The sequence below is a fragment of the Trematomus bernacchii genome, unplaced genomic scaffold (assembly GCF_902827165.1).
Source record: "Trematomus bernacchii unplaced genomic scaffold, fTreBer1.1, whole genome shotgun sequence".
NCBI lineage: Eukaryota > Metazoa > Chordata > Actinopteri > Perciformes > Nototheniidae > Trematomus > Trematomus bernacchii.
Window position 1 is genome coordinate 10,349,325 of NW_022987689.1, and position 15,973 is coordinate 10,365,297.

At 40.1% G+C, this 15,973-nt stretch overlaps 1 protein-coding gene across 2 annotated transcripts in view; it reads left to right on the top strand.

Moving 5' to 3' along the window:
- xrn1 (5'-3' exoribonuclease 1) overlaps window positions 1–15,973 on the top strand; it is a 28,253-nt gene that overhangs the window by 2,172 nt on the left and 10,108 nt on the right. For both annotated transcript variants that reach the window (XM_034137177.1, XM_034137178.1), the window contains exons 3-30: window positions 88–185; window positions 655–764; window positions 1,319–1,429; window positions 1,519–1,604; window positions 1,873–1,960; window positions 2,407–2,575; window positions 2,896–2,963; window positions 3,534–3,671; window positions 3,796–3,938; window positions 4,216–4,305; window positions 4,669–4,825; window positions 5,352–5,471; window positions 6,022–6,191; window positions 6,541–6,658; window positions 6,900–6,995; window positions 8,081–8,184; window positions 8,742–8,876; window positions 9,440–9,602; window positions 9,931–10,044; window positions 10,715–10,813; window positions 10,904–11,019; window positions 12,615–12,761; window positions 13,183–13,272; window positions 13,521–13,656; window positions 13,772–13,828; window positions 14,064–14,196; window positions 14,892–14,961; window positions 15,078–15,273. In XM_034137177.1, coding sequence (XP_033993068.1) covers window positions 88–185; window positions 655–764; window positions 1,319–1,429; window positions 1,519–1,604; window positions 1,873–1,960; window positions 2,407–2,575; window positions 2,896–2,963; window positions 3,534–3,671; window positions 3,796–3,938; window positions 4,216–4,305; window positions 4,669–4,825; window positions 5,352–5,471; window positions 6,022–6,191; window positions 6,541–6,658; window positions 6,900–6,995; window positions 8,081–8,184; window positions 8,742–8,876; window positions 9,440–9,602; window positions 9,931–10,044; window positions 10,715–10,813; window positions 10,904–11,019; window positions 12,615–12,761; window positions 13,183–13,272; window positions 13,521–13,656; window positions 13,772–13,828; window positions 14,064–14,196; window positions 14,892–14,961; window positions 15,078–15,273 — 3,322 coding nt within the window. The remainder of the gene's footprint in view (window positions 1–87; window positions 186–654; window positions 765–1,318; window positions 1,430–1,518; window positions 1,605–1,872; window positions 1,961–2,406; window positions 2,576–2,895; window positions 2,964–3,533; window positions 3,672–3,795; window positions 3,939–4,215; window positions 4,306–4,668; window positions 4,826–5,351; window positions 5,472–6,021; window positions 6,192–6,540; window positions 6,659–6,899; window positions 6,996–8,080; window positions 8,185–8,741; window positions 8,877–9,439; window positions 9,603–9,930; window positions 10,045–10,714; window positions 10,814–10,903; window positions 11,020–12,614; window positions 12,762–13,182; window positions 13,273–13,520; window positions 13,657–13,771; window positions 13,829–14,063; window positions 14,197–14,891; window positions 14,962–15,077; window positions 15,274–15,973) is intronic.

Genomic DNA, 15,973 nt, shown 5'->3' on the forward strand with positions numbered 1-15,973 from the left:
TAGTAAACATTTCAGAAACCCGACTACAGGGAGACACAGACTGTGAGTTTGACCTTCTCTCTTTTATATGTGTGTCTGTGTGTCTAGGTCTGCCAAAGAAGCAGAGGACAAGATAAAAAAAGCTCTGGAAAAGGGAGAGGTGCTTCCCACAGAGGCTCGCTTCGACTCCAACTGTATCACTCCTGGTAGGCATGCCCCTCAGTTTGACAGTCGATAAACGTCACACAGTTAAATTGAGCTGTAGCAGAACATGTAAAGATACCTCTTCATTTCAGGGTAGGGAGATATTTGAGTACTTATCGATCTACATTCATATTTAAATTGAAAAGTGAAAGGGTTTCTTCATATTTTCATGGTCAATCTGACAATTAGCCAGAAATAACAAGATTGCTTTAAAAACGTGTTGATGCCACATGACAATTTCTATGTTCTGCGAGTCCCGCTGACTTCTGATCACTTCCCCGGGAGAAATCTTCGGCGCCTTCAAAACTTTGGCTGAATAATAATAGATAATACCACAACAAGAAAATGCAATGCAACCACTGGCACAATTAATCAATTATTCATACATATTTTGGACAACGCTAACATGTCAGAGGTATCTATTCTGAGAGGTTGTCAGCCGCTCTCTTTAACCACGCATCCTTCTTCCAGGCACTGACTTCATGGCCAGACTCCAGGAGCAGCTCAAGTATTTTGTCCACAACAAGCTGTCCACCGACAAGCTGTGGCAGAACGTCAACGTCTACCTGTCGGGTCACGAGGTACGGCAACAGCTGTTTTCACACTTTTCAGACTCTGTGATTCGACCACTGCTTCAATAAGTGATTGTCTACATACTTTACCATCTGCAGCCATAGTACCTTAAACTGTAATTCAGCATCAATATCTTATTAATACTCATACACCAGTGGTTTTACAGGTTATATACCTTAATACAATGTGTACTCTCATTTATTATCTTATATTAATATCTTAAGGCTATTTATCTGATCTTTTATTAGACATGTTCACTTTAACTTTGAATGTTTATATACGTATTTTATTTTATTTTTACAAACACATTTTAATTCTATTTTATTTAATCTTTTGACAGTTTTACTTTAACTTCTTATGATGATTGTCATATATTTTATTTAAATTGTTTTACTTTGTTATTGCACATTCTTACTTTAACCTCTTATGTTTTAGATACATACTTTTATTTTAATTGTATTTAATTGTATACAAAAATCCAGCAACTCTCACAAAACAAAATGTTCCCTGGGATAAATAAAGTTTTTTTGATTCTAATATTTTGCTTTTCTCCCCCTTACAGACTCCAGGCGAGGGGGAGCATAAGATCATGGAGTTTATTCGCTCTGAGAACAGAAAGCCAAGTCACAACCCCAACACCCGACACTGCCTGTACGGCCTGGATGCTGACCTGGTACGGTTTCTGTGCCCTTGGATGAAGATATTGTCCCTCCTCTTACCATTTGTTTGATACTCACACTGTCCTGCTCATCTGTGTTTTAGATCATGTTGGGTTTGACCAGCCACGAGCCAAACTTCTCCCTGCTCAGAGAAGAGGTCCGCTTTGGAGGAAAGAAAAACCAGAAAAGGTTCACTTCCTTCCTCATTTTTGAATAGTTGTTTATTTGTTTACATATTTTTTCTTTAACATCTAATGTCTATACGAGTATTCTATATTTTTATTTTATTTATACATATTTTAAATTTAATTCTAAAATGCTGCACCGTCACCAAAACCCAATTTCCCCCCGGGATAAATAAAGTACTCACAATTTTATTCCATGTTTTTTCTAGTGGTGTGTTATCTACATGTCAGTTCTGTCACACTCTGAACGCTTCTCTCTTCCTCTCCTGTAGGATAACGGCTCCAGAGGAGACTACCTTTCATTTGCTTCACTTGTCTCTGATGAGGGAATACATCGATTATGAGTTTTCTGGGCTCAGGGTGAGACACGTACACACACACACACACACACACACACACACACACACACACACACACACACACACACACACACACACACACACACACACACACACACACACACACACACACACACACACACACACACACACACACACACACACACACACACACACACACACACACACACACACACACACACACACACACACACACACACACACACACACACACACACACACACACACACACACACACACACACACACACACACACACACACACACACACACACACACACACACACACACACACACACACACACACACACAGTTTCCCTCATGGAAAAGTCCCACTCTAATTCTGCAAACAAATGCACAGGGCAGGTTTTAAAATACATTTTAGTGTGGCTTTATCATATTATCTGTGCTCTATATTCTGATGATGTTTCTGTGTGTTTTTTTACAGAGTCACCTCGGTTCTAAGTATGACCTGGAGCGAATAATAGACGACTGGATTCTAATGGGCTTCCTAGTGGGGAACGATTTCATCCCTCACCTCCCAAATCTTCACATCAGTCATGATGCTTTGCCGCTGCTGTACAGGACCTACATCTGTGCTCTGCCCACCATAGGGGGTGAGACACACACACACACACACACACACACATACACACACACATACACCCACACCACACATACACATACACATATACATAAACACACACACACACACACAAATAGTCATAACATCGTTTGCTTTTCTTGGAAAGCTTTGATGTTGGATGTAAATATCGAGCAATATCAGAAGTTTCTCGTGCTCTAGATGTGTTTTTTTTATTTATTGTGAGGGTAGTTACTTTACTTTACTTTACTTTACTTTACTAGAATAGAATATATAATATTTTTGCGAATGTGATGTATATCATAGATACAAATATCCTGTTTTCTACCTCAGGCTATCTCAATGAGAACGGCCACCTGAACCTCCGAAACTTTGAGAAATACTTGGAGAAGCTCGCTGAGGTGAGACATCAAAAGCTGATTCACTTATGATACTTAGTTTTCGACAATACTTTATTTATTGTACTAGTAACTGTTATCATGTTATTATCGTTGTGTTTTATTTTACTTTTAAAACTTCTATGAAGGTTTGCAAAATAAGCTTTGAATATCTGATGTCATCCCCCTAAAAAATGTGCAAAATATATCTATTTGTTGATATTTATATGTATGGTGTTCCGGACTGCCCTGTGGGCGGTGTGTGACAAGCTTGAGCTGTTTTTTGACCAAAACTTTAAAACACTAAATTCAAATTCAAAATGCTTGGATCACACACGTCTTGAACAATCCTACGCAGCCACTGCTGGAATACAGTTCTACAAATAGCATGATATGATATGTATGATAATTATCTTATGTATAGGTGTAGCCTCATCTTTATCTGCAACTGTGCCGGAATATTGGGTTAAACACAACGAGTAGGCATGCAACACAAAGAGTAAAAACTATTTGGTATATGAATGCATTTATTTGAAAAAACACACAAAAATATAGTTTAAATATGTTGCTAACTTTCTCTCCTCTTTTCTCTAGTTCGATCGAGAACATTTCAATGAGGTCTTCGTGGACTTGAAGTGGTTTGAGAGTAAAGTTGCTAACAAGTATCTGAACGAGGCGGCCGGTAAGGCAGCAGAAGAGGAAGCCGCCAGCAGAGACAACGACAAGAATCAGGTCTGCTTATGTCCAAATATTGTTCGTTATATATATCTATACACACTCTGGCATTAAACCCAATATTTTCTTAATTGCAAAGTGTTTATATTCTTGTAATTAATAACGTGTGTTTTTTGTTCAGGATTCTGTCTCATCCGGAAGGCTGATCGGAGAAGGAAAGGGAGGCGACGAAGAGGAAGAGGAGGATGATATGTTTGAAACAGAGTTCAGACAGTACAAGCGCACGTACTATATGACCAAGATGGAAGTGGATGTGGTGTCAGAGTGAGTGCACACAAATACAGGGCATAGAACAACAATCAATGCTGTTTCCTGTAATGGTTTGCACACTACCTGATTTAATCAACTAAAAGTTATTTGAAATTGGTATCGTAACACTGTCTCAGTTTTAGTAATGTTAGTAATGTTGAAAACATATTTTTGGCAGGTACTTTTTTTTAGTTTTTTCCTCCGTAGCTGGTCAGCTTTTACATATTTCATGCCCGACATCAATCTTTAATTCTTATGTCACCCTAACATCTGTTTGTATTCTCATCTGCAGTGATTTTCTGGCCAACCAGGCTAAGTGTTATGTGGAAGGTATCCAGTGGATTCTTCACTACTATTACCATGGGGTTCAGTCCTGGAGCTGGTGAGCTTCTTCTCTTAAGTCACTTCTACTCTTTTTTTCCCCCTTCCTGTGGTCTGAGGAGAAGTCTGATAATGTATTGAAGGATCTTGAAAAATGTGGAATTATCGGATAATATCTCAGAATGTTCCTATGATTCTGTACAGAAACTAAATCTACACTCTTTCACAACCATGCCTTTAATTCGATACACAAATAAGAGTAATTTAGCACTTTAAAACGAATGTCTACAAATGTTGCCGACATGATATAATACACACAAAATAATGGCAACATATTTCCCCTAACTCGCCTTCCTTACATCTCGTCTCTTTAAATTATCTTTATTGAAATCAGTGTTTTAATACGGTGTGCATGTCCCTTCAGGTACTACCCCTTCCACTACGCTCCCTTCCTGTCGGACATCAGGAAGATAGCCGGGTTGAAGTTGACCTTTGACTTTGGGAGACCCTTCATGCCCTTCCAGCAGCTGCTGGCGGTCCTGCCTGCTGCCAGCATGGAGCTGCTGCCTGAGAGTTACAGGGTAACACACTGTCCAAGCACACACTCTCACACACATACAACAGTTAGTATGCACAGAATATTTACAGTGAGTTAATCTGATTGGTTTTCACTTTGTACAAATATACTAAAACTTAGTATTAAGTACCATTTTAGAAGACCAATCTGACTTCAGAACAGTACATCACCTCCGAGTGATCAGAAAAGGTTTACTAGACACACAGATTAAATTGAACAGTTGTGTTATTTTAGAGAAAATATTAAGATATATTTAAAATATTCTGATGCATAGCATTTCAATATTGTGATGTTATTTGTAAAGCATATTGCCCAGCTCTAAGGGGTAAAAATACACAGTATATATTTTTGTCTTTTTAAATATTTATGTTTCTATCTTTCTTTCTCTTCTTCCCACTGTAAATATATAAACATTGTAGGGATTCTATAACATTAAGTCCTGCACTCTCGGAATAATTTAAAAAGACATATATATGCAAGATCAAACATAAAATAAAATAAAAGATAATGAATTGTTTTTGATGTTTCAGCACCTGATGAGCAGTGAAAACTCGCCCATCATTGAGTACTACCCTGTTGACTTCAAAACGGACCTCAACGGCAAGCAGCAGGAGTGGGAGGCTGTGGTCCTGATCCCCTTCATAGATGAGGTACACACACACACACACACACACACACACACACACACACACACACACACACACACACACACACACCTCCTGAACTTCCCCACTCAATCTATCAAGACCCGAGCAGTTCTATTAGAAGTCCAAGGTAAGGCACGGGCCGGCGCATATCGCTCAAAGGAATCCCTCGCCATATGAACTTTGACCCTTAGAGTGTAAAAGTGAAGAGGCACAACGTGTCAGCTCCCTTAGGATAGGTCTGAGAAACAGGGGTATGAAAAGGAAAGTAAGAAACAGAGTCTAACCTTGACGTAATTGCACTCCCCAAAGAGAAAGAAAGTAAATAGTATAAGCAGAGAGGCACAACGTGTCTACGTACATGCACTCTCCTAAACTAGTTCAAGGGAGAAGGGGTGAAACGCTAAACTAAAAATTGAAAACTCGAAAATAGAAAGTAGGAAGTAGAGACACACACACACACACACACACAAACACACACACACACACACCACACCGGGAGGAAAACCTCCTATATTTTTATTAAAGCGTACTCATTTGTGTTTTTATTGAACAGAGGTGCTTACTGGGAGCCATGGAGCCCTATAACGACAAGATGACGAAAGCGGAGAAGGACAGGAACTGTCACACAGATTGTGCCGTTTACTCGCACGACTCTGAGGTAGACTTCCCCTTAAACTCCAGCCTGCCGCAGCTCTTCCCCGACATCATGCACTGCAAAGTCAGGTGGGTACACACACGCACACACACATTATATCATATATATGATAAAATGTTCTTATGTCTATATAAATATTTATATATTCATGTTACCTTTTAATTGCACATTCTTACTTAAACTTCTATTATTTTTCTGTTGTTTTAATGCGGCAACTATCAAAAAAGCTAAATCAAGAATTCTGTTTCTGAATAATGACAAACAATAATAATAATAATAATAATAATAAACTCTATTTATAGCACACTTTTTATACGAATGATGCAGTTCAAAGTCCCTAAAAAAAAAGACAATTAAATGAAACAAATGTTATTTAAAATGTTCACAGAGAACACATTTCACGTTTGTTTGTTACAGGAAATCAAACATCCCTATGGATGCTTGGTATGTTCCTCTGGACCACGTCAGCAGACGCCTCGACCGCTCAGCTCTGTACTTCTGCGGCTTCCCCACCCTGCAACACATCAAACACAAGGTGGGTGTGTGTGTGTGCAGATACAGTATATTCATGTTTAATACCCGTGGATTTGTAGAATCTTTACACCTTTATAGAAAAGAAAGGAATGACATCTTGTAGCCTGACCCGGAACTTAGCAGCGTGTTAATAGCTTGTTATCATTTATAGTTGAATATTAAGAAATGGTCTCTCTTTCTTTGACTCTCTCACCCCTCTAACTGTTGTCTTCCTGTCTGTCTCGTCCATGGCTCACTTTTAGTTTTTCAAGAAGAAGAGTGGAGTGATGGTGTTCCAGCAGAGCAGCCGAGGGGAGAACATGATGCTGGAGATCCTGTACACCGAGGAAAGAGAGGCGGTAAGCTATTTACTCATCTCATTTCATAAAGACACTGCTGAAAATACAGACTTTATCATTTAAAAAAAACAATCTACAATACAATTAGTAGAATACCAGGCACACAAATGTCTAATAGTTTAAAAATAATTAAGTGATGTATTTTTGGACAGACGTAGCTTTATAATAGAACACATGTATTGCTAGTTATTGCCATAGGTGCATGACTAAGAAATGCAATGAAGCAGGTTTCCTCTGGTCGAAGAATGGGATACAAAAAGTGTTTTGTATTGTCATCATGACCTTCTCGTGTCTGCACTGTGTAGGTGTAATATGTAGGAGAACAGGGTTCTGATTTAGGCATTTTTAATAAATGCTAAAACACCCCGATATAATATTTAGTTTTTCTGCTAGTTACTTTTGCTCTTACGGCCCGTCCACACAGCAGCGTTAAAAACATCTTCTAACGCTTCTGCCCATTCACTTTGAATGGGGTGACGTCACTTTGCCTCACTTTTCGCCGAACTGCATTGTGGGAAGCAGAGCGGAGATTTTCAGGATTTTCAGGATTCAAAAGTTGAGCAATGTTCAACTTTTGAAGCTGAGATGGAAGCGTCAGCCAATCAAATCCCGTTTATGCAAATCTGACAGTTCAAGCGCTAGCCAATCAAACCGCGTGTAAGCTGGGAGTGACATACCGCAGTTCATTTCCTCATATTCCAAAAAATGGAGGAGAAATTAATTATAGCGGTATAGGAATCACCCGGTGCTTTATGACCAGTCCCTATTTACCTACCGGGATACAAACCGGAGGAGCCAGGCATGGAGGGAGGTGGCAGAGACAGTGGTAGGTTTTCGCCTGTTTGGGGAGTTTATATCCAGTTTACTTCGGGCTTTTTTGCTTTGTATGTCGGGGGGCGGGAGATTCATGTGATTGGTTGTTGGTCGCGTTGCTCGCAAAAAATCCCCAAGCTTCAGATACGCCCACCTCCAAGATTTTTTTAACGCTGCTGTGTGGACGTACCGTAACTCTTTGAAACACTGTATATAAACTTTCCCCTGAAACCTACTGACCCCCTGTTTCTTTTCTGTTTGTTCCTCTTTAGTTATGTGATGCTGTATCTGCAAAGGTTCTTGGGAAGTCTGTGTTTGTCAACTGGCCGCATCTAGAGGAAGCACGCATCATCGCAGTGTCAGATGGAGACGTCAAGTAAGATTTAGTACTGGGCTGATAATGATGTGCTGAATGTCTCAAATATGTATATATTTATTTAATTTATCACCATTTTCACACTGGCTAATTCTTCACATGGATACATTATTAAAAACATAGAGTAGAATGTAGGTATGGCATCTGTGTGATTTGTTTGGAAAGCATTTATCAGCCAATATAAACTTAAATCAAATGATTATGTTGTTTGGAAAAGACACATCCTGTGATAACTAGACACATGCTGAATTACCTAATGTAGCATGCATGTGAGTTTTCTCAAAGGGAGTTTGAATAATAGAAGTATGACAGCAACAACACACATTTTAGCCATTTTGAAGAAGCACACCTAAAAATAAGTACTATTTTAAGTGCACGCTCTTAACTTGAATACATATGTTTTAGTTGGGCCTTGTTATCTGGTTAGAATATGCGTTCGTGCTAAGTTTCTGTTTCTCGTAACTGGGTGTGTTTCCTGTCCCCTTTAGCACGCTGAGAGTTCTGTCTGTAAGAAGAGTCAAGCTCTGACACGTGAAATCTCTCCCTCTGTTTTGCAGGTTCTGTCTAGAGGAACCGCCTGGTGTCCAGAGACTGTACGACAGGCCCTCCACCCCCCCTCCCTCTAAAGTCAACTGCATGTCTGACAAGGAGCAGAAGGACTGGTTGAAGGACGTGCAGGGACTCACTGAATAGTAAGGCACAATGGACAACAACACTTTGAAGAATTAATAGACAAAGCACAACCGTTTTAATAGTACTCATTTTTTGTATTTATCCTGTTGCCGCATTTTAGAATGAAATAAATAAAAGCTAAACAACTATATAAACAATAGCAAGACTGTGCAATGAAAAGAAACAATTACATAAAGATATTATGGAAACTAACAATGTATACCAGCCTGATTTGCACCATGACTCGACACTGCAACGATTATTCTTCCACATTGCAAAGCCACGTCACCTTTGTAGCTTCCAGAACAGCCCATACAGATGCGTTGAATATGTCTTGGCACTCAAATTTCAATCTGATCACTTGAAAATATTACTGTAAATCACCTTAAAGATCTTATTTGAGAAACACCATTGATCTGGACGTTGCCTAGGTGGTCAAGATATTTCTAAACGTCTCCTAAGGGTTAAACCAAACAGCATCATAGACCGCCAAAGACCTATCCATCCCTAAATTATGCTAAAGTGTGGCCTCTCCTCTCTTATTGTCCAAATCCTCTCTTAAAATGTGTTTTCTTTGTCCCAGTTTCAATAAGAGGAAAGGCATCATAGTGAACGAGACATCAGTGGTTTTGTACGGCCAGACGCTGGCGGGAAGGAAATACGTCCCCAAAGCCAACGGGGTGGTGGAGCTGGAGAAGCAGTGGGCCAAGCAGGTCCTCCCCTTCGCCTTCCAGACCGTGGTTAAGGTACATGCAGAAACATACAAGAAAAGAATACACAGGTCATATTTGAAAGATAGCCAGGGTGAGATTTTAAGCTGAGATGTGGTGTTTCCCAGCAGGGAGACGAGACTGCAGAAAGATCTGCCTGAGCTGAGGAGCAGACAAGCAGATTTAACTTTCAAATAAATAAAATTAGAAAAAGTGTGTGTTATGTGAGCAGTGATTTGCACAAGCATATTTAATGTAGGGACATGGTAGAATAATTTAGATTGACATTGTCATCTTATTAAGTGATAATGCTGAATACTCTTGCTTTCTCACTCATATTCCTCACTTGCGTTTTTCTCCTCAGGACATCGAGGCCTTTTGCTCGTCTGAGAGCTGCTTCAGGAGCCTAGACGAGCTTTTCCCTCCAGCAACAAATGTCTTCATGGTGGGGAACCCTTACTACGGAGCCATGGGCGAGGTATGTGATCACTTCTCAGCTTCATCAGTAGAGAAAGTACGTCCTCTCTCTGATAATGATGTGATACTCCAATCGTATAGCTTTTAATCTTGCAACATGTTCTTTTGGTAACGTAAATTATTTTTGGAAGGCAACATGTTGACAATGTCTCCTCCTGAATCACGCCATCTCTTTTATTACTTTTTTTAAATGTTTTATTTAATTGTATTTATTTTTATTTTTATTCAAAAAAGGAAAGAAAAATATATTTTGATACTTCAGATAAAATATTTTTTAAATATCAAATTAGTTTTGATTGCCTTCTTATTCCTAATGTTTTTAATAATGCTAATATATTGTTTAAATTCTTGATAAAAATGTGTAAAATTTGGTTGGGAGTCAGCCCATTTCTTTTTATGGATATGAAATGTCCCTAAAAATACAATCAACTGCACAGAAAAGGCAAAATCTGCATCCATACTATCATCCCTGATGTACATAAGAATGTCTTTGTCCTGGAGTTGAACCTTTTGTCCCGTCTTTCTCCTAATAAAACATTCTACATCATACCACAATATTCTACAATACACATTCATAAAATAAATGGCCAATAGTTTCTTCTTGTAGATTACAAAATGTACAGGAATATTCAATATCAAATCCCAAATCTCTTTTATTACTTGCTCAACAGGTGCAGGACTCTAGTGATGTCATCAACGAAGGCCGTGTACGAGTGGTCTTCAACGTGCCGCACGAACCACAGCTGGAGCCCTTAATACAGAATCAGCATGTAAGAAACACATTCACTCTTGCAAAGCCAAAGAAATGAGATATAGTGTCAAGAATACTTTCCTCACGTGTGTACTGTTGTATTCTGTAGAAGTACTGTGTGAAGTACAGTCCCGGATACATTCTGGCTTCTCGTCTCGGCATCACCAGCTACCTCGTCTCCCGCTTCTCAGGAAGCATCTTCATTGGCCGAGGCTCTAAGAGGAAGTAAGTGGAGAAATGGACCATACACGGTAGTTTTCGCACTTTTCGCTATTCTGATATTTCAATGTTCTTTCCTGAAAATATGTTTAGAATTGAAACTCCAATGGCCTGCTTATCTCTGAAAATTAAAATCCTAGCAGCCTGAAAAGTAGGGAATTGAGGAAGGACTGTATAATGAAAGTTCCACTCGGAATGACGAACGCCTCGGGGTGTCGGTAAGAACACAGGAGTCTTGGTAGCGGTTAATTCCTTTTACTGAAGATATCAACACAACAGTCACAGTATTACAGCCTTGGTGTAGTGTATGTATATGTGTGGTCTATAAGAGAGAAATACAAAGGTACAAATATAATTAGAATCTATTATTCCAATATATTATACAGTGAAAATATGCATAACTTTCGCATTAATAGTACTAAATGACATATTCTACCAGGCTAATTGACTGCTCAACAGGCAGGTTGTAATATAACCCTTCCACATAAAAATGAAATATAATGCACAGATGATTCCTTTAACTTACAGTAAAAAAGGTTAATATGCCATCTAAACATTAGACATTGCCAACAGGGTCAAACATAACATTTCAGATGGAGAAAAGTACAGCTACATAGTGCTAACATTAGCTTTGTTAGCTTAGCTCAACTTGTCGATAATAACCTGAGTTAGCAAACTCCAAAACAACTAATATGCCGTGAAAGGCTTAATACTGTCCAGTCCCATGTGAGTAACATTAACTTACTATTGGTCAGCGACGCACAAAGCTCACACACACTATTATGGCGCATTTCCACCGCAGGCCTCGCTCGACTTAGTACGGTTTTGTTAGGCCTTGTTAGGCCCAGCTCACTTAAAGGGGACCTATCATGCAAAATGCACTTTTGTACGTCTTTTATACATGAATATGTGTCCCCGGTGTTCCAGGGAACTCACCAAGTGTCAGAAAACACAACCCTCTCTATTTTCCTCCATACCCAAATCTCTAAAAAAGGGGCTGCAACGGATCTGATAAAAACTGATCCAGATTTGAACACTGTCCTGACGTCAGGACAGTGGCGCTACGGCTATTGGGCCAACTCCACCAATCAGGAGGAGACAGCCACGGCCATTGCCGTTTGAAAGCGCTGGAGACGCTGTAGTACATATGCCAGGCCTGTAGATGGTGCTGTTCTCACAGAATCTGCCCTTGCAAAAACAGAGCAAAAATTTTTCAAATTGAGCGAAATGAGGCATGGCTAAAATGCATGATCTGTTTGGTATTTTGAAAAAAAAAAAAGTTATATTATTCAAATATAGCATGACAGGTCCACTTTAAGTTGCCACTAAAGGTCCAGGCTGCGCTCCGTAGACATGACATGCTTCTCTCCCTTTCTCCTAACAGCTGCGCTCCATGTGCTTGATAGTTACAATTGCGCGTGCCGCCAACAGAGGGCGCTGGAGTAACAGTCAGCAGGCTTTCCAACACAGCCCATTCCACATCACCCACTCCTGCTGTTTACTTCTTTAAAAACTCAGTATTTAAAAGTAGATTTGTTCTATTGAGGAGAACCTTCTCTCTCTTTCTGTGCACCAATATCTTTCTACTTCCTTGTTTGCAGTCCCTGTGGCGAGCAGAAAGCAAACGTTGGCCTGAACCTGAAGTTCAACAAGAAGAACGAGGAGGTTCCTGGGTACACCAAGAAGACGGAGAAGGAGTGGCTCTACTCTAATGCTGTGGAGGAACTGCTGGCCGAATACCTGGACAGGTAAAAAAACATTAAAACAAATCCTGTGTGAGAAAAAGAATACTGTTCCATCCCTATTCATCTATCACCATGCTGCCGTTACATTAATCCTCCATTCTTCAGTTGTGTTAGAAACTCTGAAAAACTCAAATATCAATTGGAAATGTGTTTTAAAAAGTACATGATTTCTTAAAACAAAGTTTCAAAGGGATTTCGGTACAGATCTAGATTCAAGGTCACCTATGCTTTTTGGGGTTTTCCCTTTCCTGTAGTGTGTTATGCACTTATGGTGTTATGGTGTGCAAACAATCCCAAAGATCCCTCCAGAGGGAGTGTTAAAAATAGCATATGTTTAAAATAAAAGGAAATTGTAGTGTGACTCAAACTGTTACATTTTTTTACTATTTCATACTTTTTATTGTTGTTTTTTGTTTCTTTCTAGATTTTCTGAGGTATTCAACTTGGTGTCCAGGAACAGTCATGATGACGTTTTCTATGAAGACGACATCTGGTCTGGAGAGGACCACAATGGGTAAATGTACACGCACACACACATGCACATACAGAGTACTTGATATATATATATAATATAATATATATAATATTTGTCTGCCCTGTCAGATGAAAAACTAAGAAATGGCAGCCTGTATCAGCTGAGGAGCATTTCCTCTTGCGTTACTTCTGCTAAACTGTTCACCCCAGGCACAGTTTGACCAAATCTCGTGAATGAATTGGATTGATGGAGTATTTACTGATAATCTCCTATATCTATGGACACAGGGCGGAGAAGGTCTCTGAAATCACCTCATGGCTGAAAAGTCACCCAGTGAGCTCCATCAGCAGGTCGTCATGTGACCTGCAGGTGCTGGACTCGGCCATCGTGGAGAGGATCGAGGAGGCGGCGGAGAAAGCCAAGGTGACTCACACACACACACACACACACACACTTCCTACAGTTACTGTATCAGAAGCTCTCTTTGTGAACTCACACACTCTTCCTCTCTTCCTCTCTCTCACCATCCCGCTCTCAGGTGAAGAAGAGCACCAAGAAAGTCAGAGTGACAGTCAAGCCTCATCTGCTCTTCAGGGTGAGTGTATTTTGTCTGAATGTGTCATTATTCAAAGGCATATGTGCTTATTGCTCAATTTCCTAAGAACATGCTGTTAAAAATGCACATGTAGCTTTTAGCTTTGTTTAGCATCTGGAAATGGCAAAGGCAATTTTATGACATATTGACTAAACAATAAATGTAATATAAAGAAAGTTGTGAATATAAATGCCAGTTGGTATTGTATTGAACATATGAATGTGTGTGTGTGTAGCCCATGGAGCAACACCAGGGTGTGGTGCCGGACCCTGAGTCAGAGTACCGCCTGTTTGACCGTATCATCAACACCAGGGAGGGCTTCTCCGTCCCCCTGGGATGCAGAGGGACCATCATCGGCATTCAAGGAGGTGAGGACACACTGTCATTTCTTTCATGCTACTCATGTTATTGTTTCTTTCACCTCGCTATCAACAAAAGGCGGGCAATGCTCGATGTAATCCTGTAAACTAACCACCAAAATGGGAAGGAAATGACACGGATAAAGACATTTTGCCCCAGGTTAATAAAGTCAGACCACACCGTTGTTATTGAGTACATTGGGCATTTTACAAGAAAGGAGCTGTGCTGTGCCCGATGGGATCATCAATCGACATCATTGTAGTGTGACTGATATATGAGATTTTGCTTCAATTACTGCAGTCTTCATCAACCTTATAAGGCACTTGTATAAGGCCAAGTCTATTGTTGGCTGTGATAAATATTGAGTTCTTGACTTGTGTTAGGGTACAGATACTTAGTAGTAGCATAGTAAATAATAGTAGCATTTGTAGTTGACTTTAAAAACATGCTTATTATAAATGGATAAACAGGATTTATTTTTTTAACACATCTCTGCAACACAATACATTGAAGTCTTTGACATAACGTCAACACAGAATCTTCACATTCTGTAAATAATGTTGGTTTATTTATTTAAGCTAAAACGTTGGTCATATGTTACACATTTCACCTTTTTAAGGGCATCCTGCATGTCCATAATATAAAGGAGAGAATATACATATAAACTATAATGCTTAAAGTTTATATTGTGACTGTCTTCCAGCGGAGCGTGAGGCCGAGATTCTCTACGAGGTACTTTTTGACGATGAGTTTGCTGGAGGTCTCAACATCAGGTAATCACAGAATCTAATTGTAAAATATATAGTAAGTAAAAGCCTCCCACTCCTCACCAGAATGATTTAAGAGCGAACATGTGAGTGCTGACTGTTTAATGATCCTGTGTCCTCAGGACTAAGTCTCCCCGGGGTTACCGCCTCCCCCCCTGCGCCCTCATCAACCTCACCCACGGAGTGAGGGTGGATCAAAGCTGCCACAAGCTCACCGCCATCGTCAAACCTCAGCCCGCCGCAGCCGCTAACTTCAACTCCCAACGCCAGGGGTCCAGCCTCAACCACTCCCCCCGATCCCCCTTCACCCCCACACAGGTAAAGATAAGATAGGATATATTTTATTGATCCCAAAATGTTTGATTTTTTTTCATTACAGCAGCATAAAGAAAAACAAGGCTATTGGCGCGTTCACACCGGAGTACTTTTCCCACAATAGTTCATCAGAACTCAGATATATTTGCGTTCACACCAAAAAGCCCCCTGAACTAAATGAGTTCATCAGAACCATTTTTACCCCCTTTTCAGTCCCTGCTAGAGAGCAGGGACTTTCGTGGGAGGAAAAGGTTCCTATGTCTGATTGGCTGGGCGGAATGCAAACCACGCCCCGTAAAACTCCCAAAAAGTTTTGTGAAGCCGCCATTTTATTATCCTCGCATTAGCATTATTAGCATTAGCATTAGCCCAGCGCACAAACGCAGAGAGAATAACTTATGGCAACACAAAAGAAAACATGAGAGCGGTGGAGATGAGGTGTCGGCGTTCTGGCGATTTACTCGGAAGAACTTGGTGTGAACGCCCCTAATAGGCGCTTTCACACCGCAGTACTTTTCCCACAAAGGTTCATCAGAACTTAGTTCATGAGAACTCTTTAGTCCTCATGAACTAAGTACAGATTGCGTTCACACCGGAATAAGTCCCTGAGGGAGGATTAGGCAAATGAAACCGCTGACGTCACTTCTTCTTCTTCTGCTTTGGGTTTACTGGCAGGCCGCAAACAACTTCACGCCGTATACTG